At 40.1% G+C, this 18542-nt stretch overlaps 1 protein-coding gene across 3 annotated transcripts in view; it reads right to left on the bottom strand.

Annotated features, from left to right (window-relative positions):
* Positions 1-18542, bottom strand: part of fam214a (family with sequence similarity 214 member A) — a 95454-nt gene that overhangs the window by 38951 nt on the left and 37961 nt on the right. For all 3 annotated transcript variants that reach the window (XR_007265406.1, XM_048615881.1, XM_048615880.1), the window contains exons 2-3: positions 8116-8300; positions 7731-7936 (exon numbers count right to left, since the gene is read on the bottom strand). Coding sequence is in view for 2 of the 3 variants with exons in the window: in XM_048615880.1 (XP_048471837.1) it covers positions 7731-7936; positions 8116-8300 (391 nt within the window). In the remaining variant the exon portion in view is untranslated. The remainder of the gene's footprint in view (positions 1-7730; positions 7937-8115; positions 8301-18542) is intronic.

Below are 18542 nucleotides of genomic sequence, written 5' to 3'. Positions count from 1 at the left end.
CAGAGACGACATGTTTTATTTTTACAAATTGTTTGATGTGATAGCCAGTCATTGGACATATTCACAAGAGACTACCAATATACTTTTAACAACATCAAAGTTTATCACACACAAAAGAAAAATAAAAAAAACATTTACACTATATAAGAATTAGTTGAAACAATTTTAGATTCAACCCTTTCAACCTCAAACAATCTTACATGTATTCAAAACCCAGTGAGGGGTCACCTAATTTCCACTTTAAAGTTCTTTGTTCAGTTAAAATGATTATAATTGGTTTCTTTCTGGAAAACATCAGTATTCTCCATTAGTTATTGTCTCTTCATGAGATCCTTCAATTGCCAACAGTTTACTTACTCCTTAACATGTGTTCCTTAAACTCATGCATTCAACAGCCGTGTAGGATGTCTTCCCCGCTGACATCTTAAAGCGTTCTGTTTTTGAAACATCTCTCTTACTAACTTCTAAGCCACTTAAAACGTCTTTTCTTCTGCCTTTATTGTTTTTGAGACTGCTAAACTGTAATGATGATACATATCTTTTTCCTTCAGAATGACCTATTTCTATCCAAAAGAAGTCTGCTCACATACTGACCTGCTGGATGGTTCTCTCCTTCTATCGGAAAGGAAAATTATCTTTGACTCTATCTCCCTGTGTCATAGCATATCTGGCAACAGCCCAATTTTTTCCTCTTCTACCCTTGTTTCCAACTACACAACTCAAAATTTGTTTATAAAAGCGTATTTTAAACGCATGTAAACAAATGTCCAGATAATCCTTCAGCAGAGCGGTAATGTAAAATGAGAATAAAACTATGTTCTTCCCTTAACCAACAGAATGTAGAAATTCAAATCAAAATTAAAGCTATACATTGTTCTGTCCTTTACAATACAAATTCCAAATAATAATAATACATTACAAACCTTTCTTACGCCTCCCTGCAGAAAAAGTCAACTTTGAGGCATTTACATTTTTCTATTACACATTTTTTTTAACCACTACATTTATTTTACTTAAACAAATTTAACTTTGACTAAAATAATATTTACATTAAATGGACAGGACTTTCCATAATAATCATATTACACAAGTCAATTTTGGTCATAACACTTGTTTTCTTCCACCATGCCTCTTGATGCTATCTGCTTAATATTGTCTTTTCTGGTGGTATGAATGATTTTTAGATTGTACGGTTGCAACATTAAACTCCAACGAAACAGGCTCATATTCTTGTTATGAAATCTTTCAAGAAAAGTCAAAAGGTTACGATCTACAAAGTTGTTAGATATGTAGATTTCAAAGTGCTGTAAAGCCAATACAAAACTCAGTCTCTTTCTCCACAGAATAATTTGGCTGGTGTAATTTAACTTGCAAGAAAAATAACTGGCTGTTCAATTCCCATCTCATCCCCCTGCAGTAACACTGGAATCACGACAAAGCGAGGGCTCATCCAGGATCAAACTTCATTGAATTTAAGAGGATCTGTGAATTTTTAAAGAAACAAGTACACTAAGGGACTGAGCATAAAATCAGAAGAGGAGTTTTCAAATATGTATATGTTGAAATATAATATCACACAAAAACAGCCAGTTGGCCCCAATCTTAGCTAAAATGTAGGATTTACATGCATTTGGAGATGCAAGGACTGATTAGGGATGGTCAGCATGGTTTTGTGTAAGGAAAATCAAGTTTGTGAGACACAATTTGAGTTTTTTGAGGAAGTAACCAAGAAGATTGAGAGCAGAGCAGTAGATGTTGTTTATATGGACTTTACTAAAGCCTTTGACAAAGTTCTGCATGGTAAACTAATTAGTAAAGTTAGGTGGTTTCAGTAGTCAGTGTAAATGGGTTATCGTAATTTGCAGCTGCTAAAACTAGTGCAATAGTCAGTACAGCTTTCAAGTTGTCAGAGGTCTCTGACATGCTTTTGCCTATTATAATTTCTTATCTTTCTTTATCAACCTGTCAAAGACACCACTACAGCGCTAAAATTCAGAATGAACTGTATAAAATCCACTCATGCCGAAATACCACGATATTTTGTGCTTATCTTAGACATGGCAGTTTTGAAATTAGCCCTAACATTGCTTTTTCTAAGAACTATTTCACCTTGTTCTGTGCAGCCCAAATAAGTCAGAGTCATATAACATGGAAACGGACCCTTCAGTCCAACTAGTCCATGCCAACCATGTTCCCATATCCCTTTCCTTTTCATGTACTTACCCCAAAATATTTTAAATGTTGCAACTGTACCTACATCGACAAATTCCCCTGGCAGTTCATTCCACACATGAACCACTCTGTCTAAAAAAAAAGTTGCCCCTCATGTCCTTTTTAAATCTTTCTCCTCTCACCTTAAAAATATGCTCCCTAGTTTTGAACTCCCCCACCCTAGGAAAAAGGCCTTTGCTATTCACCTTATCTATGCCTTTCACAATTTTATAAACCCCTATAAGGTCACCACTCAACCTCCTACATTCCAGTGAAAAAAGTCCCAGCCTATTTTTAAACTCAAACCATCCATTCCTGACAACATCCTGGTAATGTTTTCTAAATCCTCTCAAATTTAATAATAGCCTTCCGAAGGGTGACCAAAACTGCACACAATACTCCAGAAGAGTCCTCACCAATGTCCAGTACAATCTCAACAAGACATCCCAACTCCAATTCTCAAAAGTTCTGAGCATCGAAAGCAAGTGTAAACACCTTCTTATCCAACCTGTCTACCTGTTACACAAACGTCAAAGGATTATGTTTCTGTTCTACAACACCAGGGTGGCACAGTGGTTGGCATTGCAGCCTCACAGCACCAGGGACCCAGGTTCGATTCCAGCCTCGGTCAACTGTCTCTGTGGAGTTTGCACATTTTCCCTGTGTCCGCATGAATTTCCTCCAGGTGCTCTGGCTTGCTCCAATAAAGATGTGCAGGGCCAAGGTAAATTGCCCTGGGAATCCAGGGAATTGCAGGCTCGGTGGATTAGCCATGGGAAATGCAGGGTTACCGGGATAGGGTAAGGGGTGAGTCTGGGTGGGATGCTTTTCGGAAGTGTGGACTCGATGGGAGAAATGGCCTGCTTCCACACAATAGGGACTCTATAATTCTATGACACTACCCAGGGCCCTACCATTAATTGTACAAGTCCTGCCCTTGTTTGTTTCACCACAATGCAATACCTCACATTTATCCAAATTAAACTTCATTTGCCACTCCTCAACCCATTGACCCAACTGATCAAGATCTTTTCGTAATCTTAGATAACCTTCTTCAATGTCCACTATACCAGCCAATTTTGATGTCATCTGCAAACTTAATAACCGTGCCTCCTATGGTCTCATCTGAATCATTTACATAAATGACAAACAAAAGTGAAACCAGTACTAATCCCTGCGGAAGACTGCTGTTAAAGGCCTTCAGTCTAAAAACAGCCATCCACCACCACCCTCTGTCTCCTACCATCAAGCCAATTTTGTATCCTATTAGCAAGCTCAACCTGAATCCCATGTGATCTAACTTTACTAATTAGTTTACCATGCAGAACCTTGTCAAAGGCTTTAGTAAAATCCATATAAACAACATCTACTGCTCTGCTCTCAATCTTCTTGGTTACTTCCTCAAAAAACTCAAATCAAATTTGTGAGACACAATTTTCCTCACACAAAACCATGCTGACCATCCCTAATCAGTCCTTGCATCTCCAAATGCATGTAAATCCTACATTTTAGCTAAGATTGGGGCCAACTGGCTGTTTTTGTGTGATATCATATTTCAGCATATACATATTTCAAAACTCCTCTTCTGATTTTATGCTCAGTACCTTAGTGTACTTGTTTCTTTAAAAATTCACAGACCCTCTTAGATTCAATGAATTTTGATCCTGGATGAGCCCTCGCTTTGTCGTGATTCCAGCTGATGGTAGTACTGGACAAGTCAGATTCCAGTGATGATAACATCACGTGAATGCACAAGTTTGTCAGAAAGAAACCAACCATGTACAAACTGCACAAAGAACTTCAAGATGGAGACAGGTGAGCTTTAACTTAAGTTTGAATATGTGAAAGGTCAACAGTAAAAGGGTTGCATCTTTATTTCTGAAATTTTCATAAACTGTTTCAAATAATTCTTATATAGTGTAAAATTGTAGTGTTTGTTTCCTTTTGTGTCCAATAAAATTTGATGTTCTTTTGTTAAAAGAACATTAGCACCCTCTTGTGGCTACGTTCAGTGACTGACCACAATGGTAAACAAGTTACAAAAATACCGTGTATCACCCCTGGTTTCACTCTGGGATCTGACTTGTTTAGGATTACCATCAGCTAGGAGTATAACATCATACAAATTCCCATTTATGACAACTATCGCAGCTTCTTGCAAAAGATAAAAGCCCTTAACAACAGCTTTTCTTTTTAAAAAGGAAGTCATCTTCCATTCCTCAGCAAACGTATATGCTAACCTGTCCACTATTCTCTGTCAATTGCCGCGTTGACATTGTAGAGATGCTTGTACATTCTGCAATTCGCTGAGTTGTCAGAAGCTCTTTGCTCCTGGTACAGAGATACACGATAGCAAAATCAGGGGTGAGGTGCCAAAGTGCAGTGCAAAAAGGTTCTTAATTGCAGAGAATAGCCAAAGGAAGACTGCACATCTGACTAGATATGAAGGCAGAACACAGCTACAATGGCAAGGTGATCTTGGTAACTGGAGTTTGATATGTCAAAGTCTGACCACCAACCCATTAAGATTGTATGGACAATGATGATGCCCATGGCCCCAACATTAAATGAAGTAATGTACAAGCACCTACCAAGGTTAATTTGTCAAGTTATGTGCAAATGGAGGATTCCCAATGTGGACAGGGCTATGAACCTGGTCAAGAATCTACACACAGGTAACAGAAGCATGAAAACCACTGGTCTCGTGTGTTGGGACAGAGGTGTCTTTGAGCAGCAGCATCTGTGACTGAGAAATCCTCATGTAAACTCTTCTCATCCAAATGGGGAGAGGACGAGAAAAGATGCCCTAAAAATAGACATTGCATTTATTCCTGGTTGGGGAAATATCCCACTAGGATTACCACTTTAATGTTCAAAGACAGAAAATACTTATCCTTATCACTGCTTGGTGCACATGATGAATAACAATGGGCTTTCTGTCCTGTTTCTTTCACTTACTTCAAACAATACCAGACTGAGATGCAACATAACTTCAACAGTAGAAGGTAAATTTCAAATGCCACCAACAACACTGTTGCAGAACTTCATCTCCCAAGTCTTAAACTGTCAGCACGAGACAGTTCACCTTCAAAACACCATGGGGTAGAATGTACTGCCCATAAAGTACATATACAAACAGATCTTCAAACTGAACACCCACAGCATTTGTGATGAAACCCTACTCTGCTCCCAAACAAGTATACAGGTAATGTACCAGCTACTTGGATAATGCTGACGTATGCTCAAATCAGAAGTGCCAAGTGGATGATCCATCTTGCCACTTTTCAAGGACCCTGGCATCACAAATGCTAGTCTTGAGTCAATTCAATTCATTGCACGTGATATCAAGAAATGGCTGAAGGCTCTGGATACTGTAAAGTTTATGGGGCCTGGCAACATTCCAGCAACAGTACTGACGACCTGTGCTCCAACTACCTGTTCCAATATAGCAACAACACTGGCATCTTCTCAGCAGGACAAATCCAATGCAGCATGCACTGCCCCACCAATCTACTTTCGAGTATCAACAAATTAATGGAACAGAAAATTGCCAGTGCTATCAAGTGGCATTTGCCCAGCAGATACAAATGGTTGTGGTCACTGAAGATCAGTCATCTCATTCCCAGGATATCACTGCAGGAATTCCTCAGGGTAGTGTCCCAGGGCCAACATTTTCAGCTACTTCAATGGCCTTCCTTCCAACATGACGTCAGATGGGGGATATTTGAAGAAAATTGCTCAATGTTAAAAACTACTTGCAATATCTCAGATACTGAAGTAACCAGTGTCAATTGCAACAAGACTTGGACAACATCCAGGCTAGCGCCAATAAATGGCAAACATTTGTGTACACAAGTATCAGGCAATAACCATCTCAAACAAAAAAGAACTTAACCACCTACTCTTGAAGTTCAATTGAATTATCATAATTAAATCCACAACTGTTAATTTGTCAGGGTTACCATTGATCAGAACCTGAACTGGACTAGCCAAATAACGTGGACACAACAGCAAGTCAGAGGCTAGGAATTTTACAGCATATAACCGTGGCTGTCTACCATTTACAAGTTAGGAGTATGATGGAACACTGTTCACTTGCCTGGATAGGTGCAGCTGCAACAGCATTCAAAAAGCTCAAAACCATTGAGAACAAGATAGCCACTCGACCGGCACTCCCATTCACCATCAACACACAGTGGCAATAACGTGTACCAACTATATGATGCACTGCAGTAACTCATCGAAGCTCCTTCAGAACTGTGGGTGTACTGACAGCCCATGGACAGGAGCAATTTGTGAAAGGAATCTCACCACCATTCTCAAGAGCTATTAAGGATAGACTTTTAAACACTGGCCTAGCCAATGCCCACATCCCATGAACAAATAAAAAAATTTCAACTTTAATGCCATTTTATAGACGCTAACAAGGACCTCCTTTAGAAACACAACACAACCCAAATAGAAGAATGGTAAAAGTTAATATGAGAGGTGCTCCTCCAGCATCAAAGATGGTAGTGCTGGTAGCACATTTATTAAGTAACAATAACTGGATAACATCAGCCAGGATTTCATCTAAATGTGTGTATGGATGTGTTCTGGTTTTTGTGCAGACAGTGAAGAAGCAGACGTGTGAGATGAGCAAATTCAATTTCAGGCAATTCTACGTAAACTAACCATAGTCATTCTGCTCCATGAATATTTATTCTGTTTGCAGAACCTGATTAGATGGTACTAGACTATGATTTAAATGAGCAACAGCTGAACAGAAGGCATACACCTTTGAACACCCCAACCAAATCTATAATCTAAATTTCTGATCCTCATGTGTAACAGCACTAAGTTTGCAAAGCTTTGGCAAGTACTTCTGTTCAGCAATGTAAGCCCCTATGCATATTCTATAAACAAAATACACCATTTCACTAATTAAACTAACTTAAGATCTTAAAAATTAAAACATATATAAGCTAATACATCCACAATTTCAGCATTAGACTAATTTTACTATGTAGGCTTATGTACATCAGCATATACTGCAATATTTTGCCAATGTTCTCAGCACAGTCACAATTTCATTTCAGAGCAGGTTAAAGAATGTACTGAATGAAAATATATGGAAGGCAACTAGCAGTGGGAAAGACTTTTGGAAATGCTTACAAAACCAAATTTAGTCATAATGGGGCTCCTTTATACTTCACACACAGATTATCTGACGAGAGATCAATCCCAAAGATAGTTGCACCAAATTATCTACTTTCTATCCATTAAAGATGCGAAATCTTAGTGAAACAAGACAATTAAACATAATCACTATAGTATATCATACCAAAACAAATTCCAAAAACAAAATAAAACAGCAGTTGATTTTTGAAGTCTTACAATGGTTTCTGTGCTTATATTCTTTTCTTCAACAGCTTTATTCATTTTTTTCACATGACAAAAGAAAGAAAAAAGATATCTACTAATTTAGTTGACCTTTTTTTAAGAAGAGTATTTTACAATAGTAAAGAACAATGACTTACTGTTTGGGCACCGACTGTAAAGACCACCTTTCCAGCAGCAAAGCATCCTGTTTGATAGCAGGGTCGTTTATATCACTCCCCTCAGTGGATGGACCGTCAGCGTCACTATAGCAACAGTCGGGAAGCAACATCACTTCAACCATGATGGAAGTATTATTCCTCCACAGAAGCAAAACCTGAGACCTGGTTCTTCTAGCCTGACAACACTGTCAAAATACAGGATGAAGAAGTAAAGAAATTGAGCCAACTTGAAAACAAAACTTTTCAGAATCAAAATCCAAGAGTCCACATTGGCAAGTTATTGATTTATGTTTTCAGTTGAAAGAAATTACGATTTAATATGAATTGGATATATTCTATTAAAAAAGTTTGATAAAATACATACTTGTGGCACTTTTTCAATGCATTCGTGTTTTCTACTTAACGACTGTCCAAGTTGTGCTGGAGGGCAATGAAATCCTTCTGCACGACCTTTCACCGAACATTCTGGAGTGCGCCCCTCAGTTATCAGCAAGGTCAAGGAAAGCAAAAACTCCTCAGCATCGTATTCAAAATACTCATCTATTGTATCTACAAGAAAGAATAAGTATTTAACTACACAGGATTCCTTATAACTCCTATTATTAGCCATCCCTATGTTATTGCACACGAAAGGTTGCAAAAAACAAGCTGGAAATCCTAAACAATGTTAATCACTGCAGGAGGCAGCTCAGCAAATTCTTGAAGCAAAATAAATATATTGACCCATAATATGGGCTATCCATGATTATTGAAAAAGAGGGCTAAAATGTAAAAAATTGAAAAGGATCATTTGTAGTCATCCCAGATGTTTATGACAACTAAAATAATCCAAGACTTTTTCCAGAAGCTCTTTTAATTCAAACTGAAGTTTGGCAGTCGTTTATTTTATTTCCATAAGACCATAAAACCCTGAGCATCAGGCACCACTAAGAAACTTAATTACCTTTGGTACAGATTAAAAAAGAGCAAACAGCATTAATTTACTAATTGTGAAAGCCTCTGTTCCTCTTTCAATGCCAAAATGCCTATATCACACACACAGTGAAGAATTCACAATGAATATATACTGGGTCCTTTGTTACCAGCTGTTACCAAAACCAGCCAAAAATTAGTAGCGGTAATTAAAATTCAGCAATTCGTGCAACTGTCATTATGCAAGTTGTGGAGTCCGTTATGGTTTTTACTGTAAATTCTGTGATCAAATTATCTTTATGCAATAAGACATCACTCTTTGTCAGAGTTTTCCAGCTCATTTTGTAAAAATCAAAGAAAGCAATCAAAAATATAGCCCAGGATTCTTCAAAACTACATCTGCCTGATCATAAAGTTAGTTTGTACAGTGCAGAAATTAAATTATCGCAACAAAATGTACATCCAAAATGGCAACATCAGCACTGTCAGTGGTGTTAAGGCTTCTGAACCCATTCGGCCGCATCCTTCTCTTTCTCATCTTTGTCTTTTCTTCATTTTCTGATGTCATGGGAAAGCTGGAACGGTGCTCAGCTATGGCAGTGGCGGTGCCCACAGGAGGCCCAGAGCATGGACTTGGCATGTCATCAGTGGCAGTGCCTGGTGCAAAGACTCTTGGCCACAGGGAGGCCCAGAGAATGGACTCACCGGGTCGTCAGCTGCGGTGATGGCACTGCCTGGTGCAAGAACTCCTGGCTGCGGTAGTCCCAGAGCGTGGATTCAGCGTGTCGTTCTCTATGGCGGTGCTCACTGGGCTGTTGGCTCCTGGTTGTAATAGGCCTGAAGGGACCTTGCAGAAACCCTGGAGCTGTGTTTAAAGGCCCCTTGTACAGAAGATGAACTCTATGTAATTTCTTTTTATTCTTTTTGTAACTCAAAACGGCACCAAATTGTGGCGACAAAATGCTTTTCACTGTATCTTTCTAGATATATATGACAATAAATAACTCATTATACTCAAAGTCATTCTGTATGCAATGCAATGGAAAGTAACCTGTATTCAATTGTCAGAGCAGAGGCAGTGTTACTATGATGTGTCTGGATTATACATTTCTTCAATTTGTTTTACAACATACTAAAAGTTTAGGTCTGTTGTAGAAGGCACTTTCTTGGGTTCAGTAGCATCAGTTACTTCCGTATGTAATCCGAATGCCATATTTTAGTGAAGTTGGCTTATACTGCCCTAACCGTGCTTATACAATAACATAATCCAGGGATGGTTTAGAGCAGCATTTGCATATTCGCTGCCTTATTTTACACACATATGCACACACAGACATGTCTTTTACAGTTATATTTCCTCTCATTGTTCATTCAGCTGCTTTATTCCAAATCCAGCGAACATAAAGGTCAAATTAGGACAGATGAATCCATACAAAAATACAGATTTATTTCAATCAGTGCTTATCGCTTCACATAACGCGCATACTCCACACATCCTCACATGAATGTGTTGCCTTACTTAAACATAACAACCACAGGGAGTACTGTGAGTTATCTTGTGAGGTCTTCTGAGTTTGGTCTCTTCAAAGATGGGGATCAAAGGATTTTTCAACCTACTGAGTCCAAGGTTTTTCTTAAAAAAAAAATACTCAAACAAGCTAATAAATTACTGATTGTTTACACTTTGGGACAAATAGTTAGAATGGGTAACATCTTTTGCTTGAGAGCCTTTCCTAAAAATTAAGCACATTTGCAACATTAAAGTAATTCATTTTCAAATCCCTTCTGTGGAAAATAGGCAAAGCTTCCAATTTATTTACTTTTCAAGTGAAGTCACTTTCGTTTTGGAACATTAGGTACTTTCAGCTACATTTGCCAGAGAGATGAATGATCAGTCTTGAGTGGTGGCAAAACGATGAATCTTTATCAGAAGTCCTTCATCCTCTGTGCCATCTAACCAAAAACGCAGTTAGGCCTCATTCTAATATCTTACCCAAACTATAAGACGTTCAATAATACAGCCTTCTCTGAACACTTTATTTAAAAAAAAAATTCAAATATCATGCAAGCAGAATTTTCAGTCAGAATCCAAGACCCTGACATTGAGGCAAGATAGAAGCTCAGAAAATCGTAGTGTGATGTAGAGTCATCTGTTGTGATTTCACTCAGAATGGCCAAATTAATGGCCACAATGCAGGTGCAATATCCAATTAAAGATGGGAAGCTGGCTTTCAAAGCTGAAAGGCCAATAAGAGACCCTCCAGAACAGGGGATCTGGCAGATTGCCTTTTCAAGTACAAAGTGTGGGAACCCCAAAACTTTCAAAATAAAGAAAAACACTGCTAGCAGCTAGTCCACCACCGTGAAGGGGAACCTCTAACACAATCGTGTCTGCATTTGGAGGCAGGGAGGATCTGAAAGCCTGCCAGGAGTGCTGGTTCCCTGGCCTGCAGCTGGGAGGTTGGCCAAAGGTAGTTACACAGTTCACTGAAAATTTAAATTATCCTTTAACAATAGGCATTAATAATATTTCAATAAGGTCAACTGGCACAGGTAGCAGTGCTGCTTCCACTTCCCAGCTCTGGGTAAAGGCCTAGTACAAGATGGTGCTGGAAAACCAGCATGCCAGCTTGAATCTTCACACCTGTATGTTTCTGTATTGCTTGCTCCCATCTGTTCACAACCTGGAGTGGGGACTAAATCTCGACTCTTCTGATTTAGAAGTGACAGCAAACTGCTATGGATCTTAAAAATGGACCATTTTGGAAGACATGAAATATATAATCTTTGTATGTAAATTTAGATGAAAACTTCACCTTTCAAATTTATCACAAGTTTTCCGAAACAACAGCAATATAAAGCAGCATTTCATCAGCCACTTATTTCACAAATAGGAATAAAATTTTCAAGGCAAGGACAATAAGTACTATTCATGCAGTAGGCTCTTTTGTTATCAAACCACTGCTAATCTAACAATATAGTTACTGTTACTTACAGTGACAAAGAAATTGTCGTATGAAAAGGAAATACATGCTTACTGAGGCACAACTAGTTCAGATAAATGCCAAAAAACTATAATTTCAGGATGCTGTACTTACTAATAAAAAAAAACACGGCTGGTCTGGCAGCATCTGCGGAGACAAAGCAGAGTTAACACTTCGGGTCCAGTGACCCCTCTCAGAACTGACTGTACCTATATGCTGAAGAATTTTTTTGTGGGGTGGGGTCATGTGTCAGTAAACAATAGATGGAGAGAAAGAAAAATCAGTTGGGCTGACAAAGGAATGGCTAAAGGTCAGTTTGGGAAAATGAATAGCTGCTAATAGGGGTTATTAGAAGCTGACAATGGGTTGTTTGTGATAGCAGCCCATGCAATAACAAGGCCTGGTGTGTGGGGGTTGGGGTAAGAATGTGGGAGAAAAAATGTTCAAGCCCTGAACTTTTTGAACTCAATATTGAGTCCAGAAAGTTGCAGGGTTCCTAAGCAGAAAATGGGGTGCTGTTCTTAGCCTGTGCTAAGCTTCACAGGAGCAATGTTGTAAGCCCGAGTCAGAGATGTTGGCCGGGGAATATGGTAGTGTGTTGAAATGGCAGGCAACTGAACTTTTAGGGTCATTTTTGCTGACAGAATGTAGGTGCTCTGCAAAGTGGTTGCCCAGTCTGAATTTCGTCTCCTCAGTGTAGAGGAGACCACTTTGCGAGCAGTGAATACAATAGACTAGATCGAGCAAAGTGCAGGTAATTCACTGCTTCACTGGAAGCTGTGTCTGGGTCCTTGGGTAGCAAGGACAGAGGAAGTAAACGTGATTGCAAGGGAAGATGCCAAAGGAGTGTGGGGAGGTGCTGGGAGTACAGGAGGCGTGGATCAGGGTGTCCCCAGGGGAATGGTCCCTGTGGAAGGCTGACAAGGGAGGGGAAGGGACGGGAATGCGTGTCTGGTGGTGGCAGAAATGGCAGTTAATGATCTTTTGGATGTAGATGCTGATGCCGGTAGGTGAGGACGAGAGGACCTTATCATTGTGAGAGGGAAAGAGGCAGTGAGGACTGAGGTGCAGGAAATGGGTCAGATATGGCTGAGGGCCCTGTCAACCACTGTGGCGGAGAATCCTCTGTTGAGGAAGAAGGTGGATATTTCAGAAGCCATGTTGCAGAACTTGGCATTATCGGAACAGATGCAACGGAGGCAGATGAACGAGGAGAACGGAACAGAATCTTTACAGGAAGCAGGGTGTCAGGATATATAGTCAAAGTAACTGCGGGAGTCAGTGGGTTTGTAGTGGATATTGGTGGCCAGCCTATCCTTAAAATTGGAAGCAGATGTCAAAAAGGGAAGGGAGGAATCAGAGATGCACCAGGTGAAGGTGAGAGAGGGTTGGAAATTGAAAGCAAAATAGATAAATTTTTCCAATTCCAGACAAGACAATGATGTCATCGATGTACTGGTGAAAGAGATGGGGGGGTGGGAGCCAGAGTAGAACTGGAACAAGGGATGTTTCATGTACCCACAAAGAGACACAATCATAACTGGGGCCCATGTGGGTACCCATGGCCACATCTTTGACCTGAAGAAAGTGGAAGGAATTAAAGGAGAAGTTAGTTAAAGTGAGGACAAGCTCGGCCAGGCAGAGGCCAGGCATGGGGACAGTTCAGGCCTTTTTTCCAGGAAGCAGCAGAGAGCCCTGAGACCATCCTGATTGGGGATGGGCATTTGCACATCCATGGTAAAGAGCTAGAGCCTACAAACTGGAAATTCTGAAACTGACATAAAGCGTCAGAAGAGTCATGAATGTAAGTAGGAAAGGACTGGATGGGGAGAAAAGAAATTGTCAGGGTAGGATGGATGAGTTCTGTGAGGTAGGAGCAGGCAGAAACAACAGGTCTGCCCAGGCAATCCTGTTTGTGGATTTTGGGAAAGAAGAAGAAGTGGGCTGTGCAGGGCTGGAGGCAGTAGTGGGAGTGAGATCAGCAGATGAAATGAGATTGGTGATTGGTGTGGACACAATAGCCTGGTGTTCCATGGTGAGATCATGACATTTTGTCAGTTTCAGAATTTGCAGTTCACAGGCTCCAGCACACTCCTCTTTACCATGGACATATTCTTTGGTTTTTTTGCACAGTACTTACTAAAATAATATCCTATAACTTCTCAAATCTAGAAACAAGTCATTCAGAATTATATTTTGAGTGTGTATGTGCGTGCACACAACTCCAAGACTGGCTACTTGTGATATTGCAGACAGTTAATGTTTTTCAATCCTTATGGCTGTTAATGGTAAACTTCTGGAGCTTTTCCAGCCATTACTTTAGTGGTCTGTGTCAAGTACAAGTGTCTCTAACATATCAGAGTAGGAGCAGAGATTGAAACAGACACAGACACAGACACCAGTCCCCACTCTCCACAATTTCTGCTCTAGTCACCAGTGCCTGTGATTCAAAGATGCTAAACCAGGATAAGTTGCCTGAACTACAGGTAAACAGAAAGAGAAAAAATTGCACTAAGTGAATCAGTAACACTGATTTACACTTACACAAGAATTACATTTGCTGACCTCTGTTTGTATAAAGTCAGGGCAGAAATATTCTAAGACCATGGATCACTCGTGTGTTTTCTAATGTTAAAAGACAAGCACTTTGGAAACACGAAAAATTCAGTATTTCAACAAATAGTACAATTTTCATTACTACTTAAAATGTTTTGTCACTACTTTATGTCTCACGTTATGTACACATTTTATTCTGGTTCACACACTTATTATTAAACATTCTAAGATTATTCAGAAATCCAGAAATGTCTTGGTCCTTAGCAATGCTGACGAGAGATACTAATATCCGTTATCTAGGATATGAAAAGCTTCACAAATTCAAGAGTAGTTGCCATAAAATTTCTCTATTTACACACCTTACACTGCATTTGTAGTCAACCAAATTTGTTAATAAAGGAAGAATTTTAGTATTTTTACTTCACTTATATTTGCTAAGTTGATTTAATCAATCCATTGTTAGCAAATCTTCATTTTGTTTAAATTTATACATGACAGCCTAATATTTTGACTCCAATATTCTCAGCAGCATAGAAATTATCATTTAGTCTTATGTTCTTTTGAAATTACTACGAAAACAAGATCATCAACCTGAAATATCAACTTTGTTTCTCTCTTCACAGATGCTGCCTAATGTTTCAATACTTCCAGTATTTAATTAGTGTGGCATGATGATGATGATGATGATCAGGGTGTGTAGTGTCAAGAGAAAAACAATAATTTAGGAATGGGTGAGTTTTAAAAGTCTTTACTTCCTCAAGCGGCTACAATTAATTACACAGCTATTTATAGGTTTGAGCAGGTACTAGGATCACACAAACATGTTCCTTAGAAACAGTACATACTGCTAAACACAGTAAATAAATTACTACATTTTACTAATAAAATATAACTGAGTATACAAACTTTTTTTTGAAGCAGCGAGAAAGTAACAAAGATTTGGTTGAGACACAGATAATTTTAAGTTGTATTTGCAGTTGATTTCACTGGAAATGGATAATATTTCTGAACACACACTTGAAATGAAAAAAAAAAATCTTTTCACAGGAAAAAGTAAAACAGAAAAAAAGACTTAAACGCAATAATAACAAAACAATGAACACCAAGAGGAATATAACAAGTACAGCACTTAACAGATGTTTTACTCACATTAATATAACCAATACTGTACACATCTGAAACAGGGTTACCTCAATGTCACTCTTGGTAGTAGGAGAGGAGAAAGCTGTCTTTTCAGTTAATGAGGAACAAGTAGTACCATTGAGTGGGTTTCTCACGGAACAAGAAACATACAAACCTGCTAGCTGACGAAGCATGTTGATGTAATTGAGAATGCAGACAGTTGGGAATACTTAACCTCAAACAGAATTAGTATTGCTTTAAACAGGATTTTAACATTAATTGAGTATTACTGAAATTACTTCAAAATTCAAAAAGACTGCTACTTCTTACAGAGTCAAATTGATCTTTTAAATGTTCACATTAATAGAGCCCCAAATATTACTACTGTCAGGTGAATCCTATAACAGGTACATGAATGTTTATTTTTCTGCTAAAACGCATTGTGCGTCCAATTCTTAAAGAGAAGGCATGACTTGGCCATAGGACAGTTAACATTCACACCGGTATTACAAATCCTTTGTGATTATCTGCTTGTGTTTATTGAGTTTCTGCCAATGTAGGAGACATCACATGGCCCTTCACAGAATGTGAGGAAAAGGGATACAAAATCAAAAGAAAGAGGAGAGCTTAAGATTTTCAGCTGTATAAAGAACTTCAACAAAAACAATTGTGGAGGGGATAAAGGAAGTGGGCAGGAGGTGGTGGTTAAGGAGGTACTTCTATGGGGTCAGGTCTAAGAAGGTGAAGGCATCGCACCAGTGACACAAAGGGACCGCAGCTGTATTGAAGCCAGGACTCAGACCCGACAGGTCAGGGTGGAGTCTGTACAGTCACATCAGGTTATGGAGTGAAGTAGGCAATGTATCAAGTAACTATTACGATAAATCAGGACCGTCATGGTTTATTTTTGAATGCAAAACTTCATCATCCAATCACACCAGTATGCTCAGATATAAAAATATTTTAATTATTGAGTAGTGTGGGTTTGGTGTGCATTTAAAGGCTGAAGTCATATAATTTTACATATTGTACAGTAATTTCCAATGTCAACAAGTTAACGTACACTTCAGAACCTTTATTTACATAAATCAATCATTAGCTAAGAAAGCATCAAACTCCAAACAGCAAGTTTGAGCATTTTGTATTACAACTGTACAAATCTAGAAACTTACTAACTAGAAAATCTGAAGAAAAACTGGGTAGATGCAATATTTATAACAATCACAAGTTGAGGTCTATAAAGACAGATCACTTGTCTGATAATAACTTCAGATATATTCTAAATTTTAAAAATTCACAGTTAAACATCTGTTAACTCCTAAGAATACTCTGCAGTATCATGTAATTGACAACAGTGAAGAACACCTAACAATCTTATTTCTGTAATGACACTAGTCATTATTGGCAAACCCAGTACATATTGAATCATCTAAAAACGTTAAAAACCGACATAAGCAAGTTATAAAGTTGCAAACTGTTCTGTACTTAAGCACATTCTGTTTATGACATACCATAATTCATTTTTAAGGAGTAGTTACAATAATAACTTGAAAAATTAAAAATATACACTAAGAATCAATAGAATCCCTACAGTGTGGAAACAGGCCCTTTGGCCCAACAAGTCCACACTGACCCATCCCCCTATAACCCACCTAATCCACACATCCCTGAACATTATGGGCAATTTAGCATGGCCAATCCACCTAGCCTGCACATCTTTGGACTGTGGGAGGAAACCAGAGCACCCGTAGGAAACCCATGCAGACACCAGGAGAATGACAAACTCCACACAGACAGTCGCCCGAGGGTGAAACTGAATCTGGGTCCTTAGTCAACAAGGTGCAGGGCTGGATGAACACAGCAGGCCAAGCAGCATCATAGGAGCAGAGAGGCTGACGTTTCGGGCCTAGACCCTTCATCAGAAAAGGGGGAAGGGAAGGGGGTTTTGAAATAAATAGGGAGAGAGTGGGAGGCGGATAGAAGAGGGATAGAGGAGAGGATAGGTGGAGAAGAAACAAACAGGTCGAAGAGGCGGGGATGGGGCCAGGAAAGGTGAGTGTAGGTAGGGAGTTAGGAAGGGGATAGGTCAGTCCAGGGAGGACGGACAGGTCAAGGGGGCGGGATGAGGTTGGTCGGTAGGAGATGGAGGTGCGGCTTGAGGTGGGAGGAGGGGATAGGTGGGAGGAAGAACAGGTTAGGGAGGCAGGGACGAGTTGGACTGGTTTTGGGATGCGGTGGGGGGAGGGGAGATTTTGAAACTTGTGAAATCCACATTGATACCATTGGGCTGCAGGGTTCCCAAGCGGAATATGAGTTGCTGTTCCTGCAACCTTCGGGTGGCATCGTTGTGGCACTGCAGGAGGCCCAGGATGGACATGTCGTCTGAGGAATGGGAGGGGGAGTTGAAATGGTTCGCGACTGGGAGGTGCAGTTGTTTGTTGCGAACCGAGCGTAGGTGTTCTGCAAAGCGGTCCCCGAGTCTCCGCTTGGTTTCCCCGATGTAGAGGAAGCCACACTGGGTACAGCGGATGCAGTATACCACATTGGCAGATGTGCAGGTGAACATCTGCTTGATGTGGAAAGTCTTCTTGGGGCCTGGGATGGGGGTGAGGGAGGAGGTATGGGGGCAGGTGTAGCACTTCCTGCGGTTGCAGGGAAAAGTGCCGGGTGTGGTGGAGCTGGAGGGGAGTGTGGAGCGGACAAGGGAGTCACGGAGAGAGTTGTCCCTCCGGAAAGCAGATAAGGGTGGGGAGGGAAAGATGTCTTTGGTGGTGGGGTCGGATTGCAGATGGCGGAAGTGTCGGAGGATGATGCGTTGGATCCGGAGGTTGGTGGGGTGGTACGTGAGGACGAGGGGGATTCTTTTTTGGTTTTTATTGCGTGGACGGGGTGTGAGGGATGAGGTGCGGGAGATGTGGGAGACACGGTTGAGGGCGTTCTCGACCACCGAGGAGGGGAAGTTACGGTCCTTGAAAAACGAGGACAACTGAGATGTACGGGAGTGGAATGCCTCATCCTGGGAGCAGATGCGGCGGAGGCGAAGGAATTGGGAATAGGGGATAGCATTTTTGCAGGAAGGTGGGTGGGAGGAGGAGTATTCTAGGTAGCTGTGGGAGTCGGTGGGCTTGAAATGAATATCGGTTTCGAGGTGGTTGCCCGATATGGAGACAGAGAGGTCCAGGAAGGGGAGAGAGGTGTTAGAGATGGTCCAGGTAAA

This window comes from Rhincodon typus, chromosome 33 (genome assembly GCF_021869965.1).
Source record: "Rhincodon typus isolate 14 chromosome 33, sRhiTyp1.1, whole genome shotgun sequence".
In the NCBI taxonomy this organism is placed as follows: Eukaryota; Metazoa; Chordata; class Chondrichthyes; order Orectolobiformes; family Rhincodontidae; genus Rhincodon; species Rhincodon typus.
Note: the sequence above shows the minus strand (reverse complement) of the source record. Positions and strands in the feature narration are given on the sequence as shown.